Source organism: Cyprinodon variegatus, unplaced genomic scaffold (assembly GCF_000732505.1).
Source record: "Cyprinodon variegatus isolate N-32 unplaced genomic scaffold, C_variegatus-1.0 Scaffold2406, whole genome shotgun sequence".
NCBI classification, from domain to species: domain Eukaryota; kingdom Metazoa; phylum Chordata; class Actinopteri; order Cyprinodontiformes; family Cyprinodontidae; genus Cyprinodon; species Cyprinodon variegatus.
Window position 1 is genome coordinate 6,147 of NW_015152859.1, and position 2,350 is coordinate 8,496.

At 40.3% G+C, this 2,350-nt stretch overlaps 1 protein-coding gene across 1 annotated transcript; it reads left to right on the forward strand.

Moving 5' to 3' along the window:
* Positions 1 to 8: 8 nt before the first annotated feature.
* LOC107080842 (protein NLRC3-like) lies at positions 9 to 1,850 on the forward strand. Its single transcript, XM_015369046.1, has 2 exons — positions 9 to 705; positions 1,667 to 1,850. The coding sequence occupies exons 1-2, from the start codon at positions 71 to 73 to the stop codon at positions 1,848 to 1,850; spliced, it is 819 nt and encodes a 272-aa protein (XP_015224532.1). The 5' UTR covers positions 9 to 70.
* Positions 1,851 to 2,350: the final 500 nt, after the last annotated feature.

Below are 2,350 nucleotides of genomic sequence, written 5' to 3' on the forward strand. Positions count from 1 at the left end.
GCTGGAGGGAAACCTGATCTTCTATAAACCAGACCTGGAAAAGAGTGGCATCAACATCAAAGATGCTTCAATGCTCTCAGGACTGTTTACTGAGATCTTTAAAGAGGAGAAAGGGATGGACGACACCTCAGTCTACTCCTTCGTTCATCTGAGCTTCCAGGAGTTTCTGGCTGCAGTCTACATGCTCCACTGCTTCACCAGCAGGAACACAGAGGTGGTGGAGAACTTCCTGGGAGGAAAATACAGAGAAACATCTCTTGAGAAATTCATGAAGAAAGTCATGGAGAAATCCCTCAGGAGTACAAATGGCCACCTGGACTTGTTTGCTCGCTTCCTTCATGGCCTCTCTGTGGAGTCCAACCACAAACTCTTAGGCTTTCTACTGGGTCAAATGGAGACCAGTCCAAGAACCATCCAGAGAGTTATCAACAACCTGAAGGAGATGAACACTGATGAAGATGTATCTCCTGATAGAAGCATCAACATCTTCCACTGTCGTCTGGAGATGCAGGACCTCTCAGTTTATCAGGAGATCCAACAGTTCCTGAGATCAGGGAAGGAGCTCTCAGAGACCCAGTGCTCAGCTCTGGCCTACATGCTGCAGATGTCAGAGGTTCTGGATGAGTTAGACCTGGAGAAGTGCAACACATCAGAAGGAGGACGACGTAGACTGGTTCCAGCTGTGAGGAACTGCAGAAAGGCTCGGTGAGTCCAGATGTCTTCATGGGGTGATGCTGATTCAGCTCTATTGTCCTCCTGGTTCTTCTTCATGGTTCTAGTTGCTTCTGGACTTTTTTGCTCTTTAACTTCTTACTTCATCCTTTGGACCTTTTTAACCATTCAAACATCTCCTTCAGGACAGCTCTGCTGGAGCTTTTGCTGTTTAGAGATTTGGATCAAATTTAAAATTTTCAACTTTGGATCAGTTTCCATCTTTCATTGAAATGAACATAAAACCTTCAGTTTGTAGAAAATCAGTGTTTTCTCTAAAGGTCCAATCAGCCAGAGACCCATCAGAGCCTTTAAACTCCTCTTCACTCATTGGGCTGTTAGCCCAGAATTCACCTTTTTAGTCTCTTTGATTTTTTTTTATAAAATCACTTTTTGGCTTTGATGGTAACTTGGACCATTCAGATCAATCCCTGCATTGCTGCTGTTGCCATGGAGATGAGTTGTTTGGATTTAGAACCAACTTTTCCTCTTGCCACAGATTTCCCTCTGAGTTTGTAAATTGGAGCCAACATGTGTTGATTTGTCTGGTTTCAGAAAATGTCATTCCTGTAGGAGTCCTAGTTTCTGTCAGATCCTCCCAAAGCTCTGAGAACTCTGCTTCCAGAGTTTGGAACCATTTTCCTCATCAACACTTCATCTGCTGCTATTGTTGAAGCTGTTAGATGTACTCCATAAAGACCTGCAGAGACATGAGCTTTAACCCTTTAGACATTCCAGCCTCTTCTAATTACTGGGAAAAAATTAACAGCTTTCACATGAAAAATGCTGCTTGACGCAAACGCTCTGTCTCCTCCCAGAGGTTTGGGCCATGATGTAGAGAGCAGATGTTCATCAGATGATGACATCACTGTTTGCTCATCATGTTTTAGTCTGTGTTTATCATCCAGATTGTCTGATTTAATTGGAACTGACTTTATTTATCCTCTGATCACAGACTTGGTGGCTGTTCTCTCGATGAGGCTGAGTGTGAAATTGTGGCCTCAGCTCTGAAGTCCAACCTTCATCTGACTGAAGTGATAATAGATCTGACCTTTTTAGGTGGATCTGGAGACTCTGGAATGAAGCATCTGTGTGAGATACTGGAGAGTTCAATCTGCAAAGTGAAGAAACTGGCGTGAGTTTTCTCTGTTTATTCAAACATCATCACATATTGAAACTTTATTTTCCTGTTCTACAAACTTTTTAAAATGTTTTGTTGGGATTTATTTATTTTTTTTTTTTTTTGGGGGGGGGGAGATTTAAAAAAATGAGCAGAATTAGTGAAATGATAGTAATGAAGATCTTTCAGTTTGATTTGGGAAAGAATTAGACACTAAGTCGAGATAAGATGGCTCTATTTCTCATTTCTTATCCATATCTTTACATCTAGAATGGTCTTTAGTTCCTTTGGAGTAGAACCATTGGAACAATTATAATGAAAAATAATGTCTGAGAAGACGACAATAAAAGCTTCTTTTTATCCTATCCAGAACAAGCAGGAAACAAGGCAGGTATCTGTTCAGTATGTAACCCAGATAGTAAAACATAAAACATATTTAAGATAAGAAATAGAAAATATAAATTCATTTTATATATCCTTTTATTTCAGTTGATTTAAAGTTCATATAAAGTTTTTAGA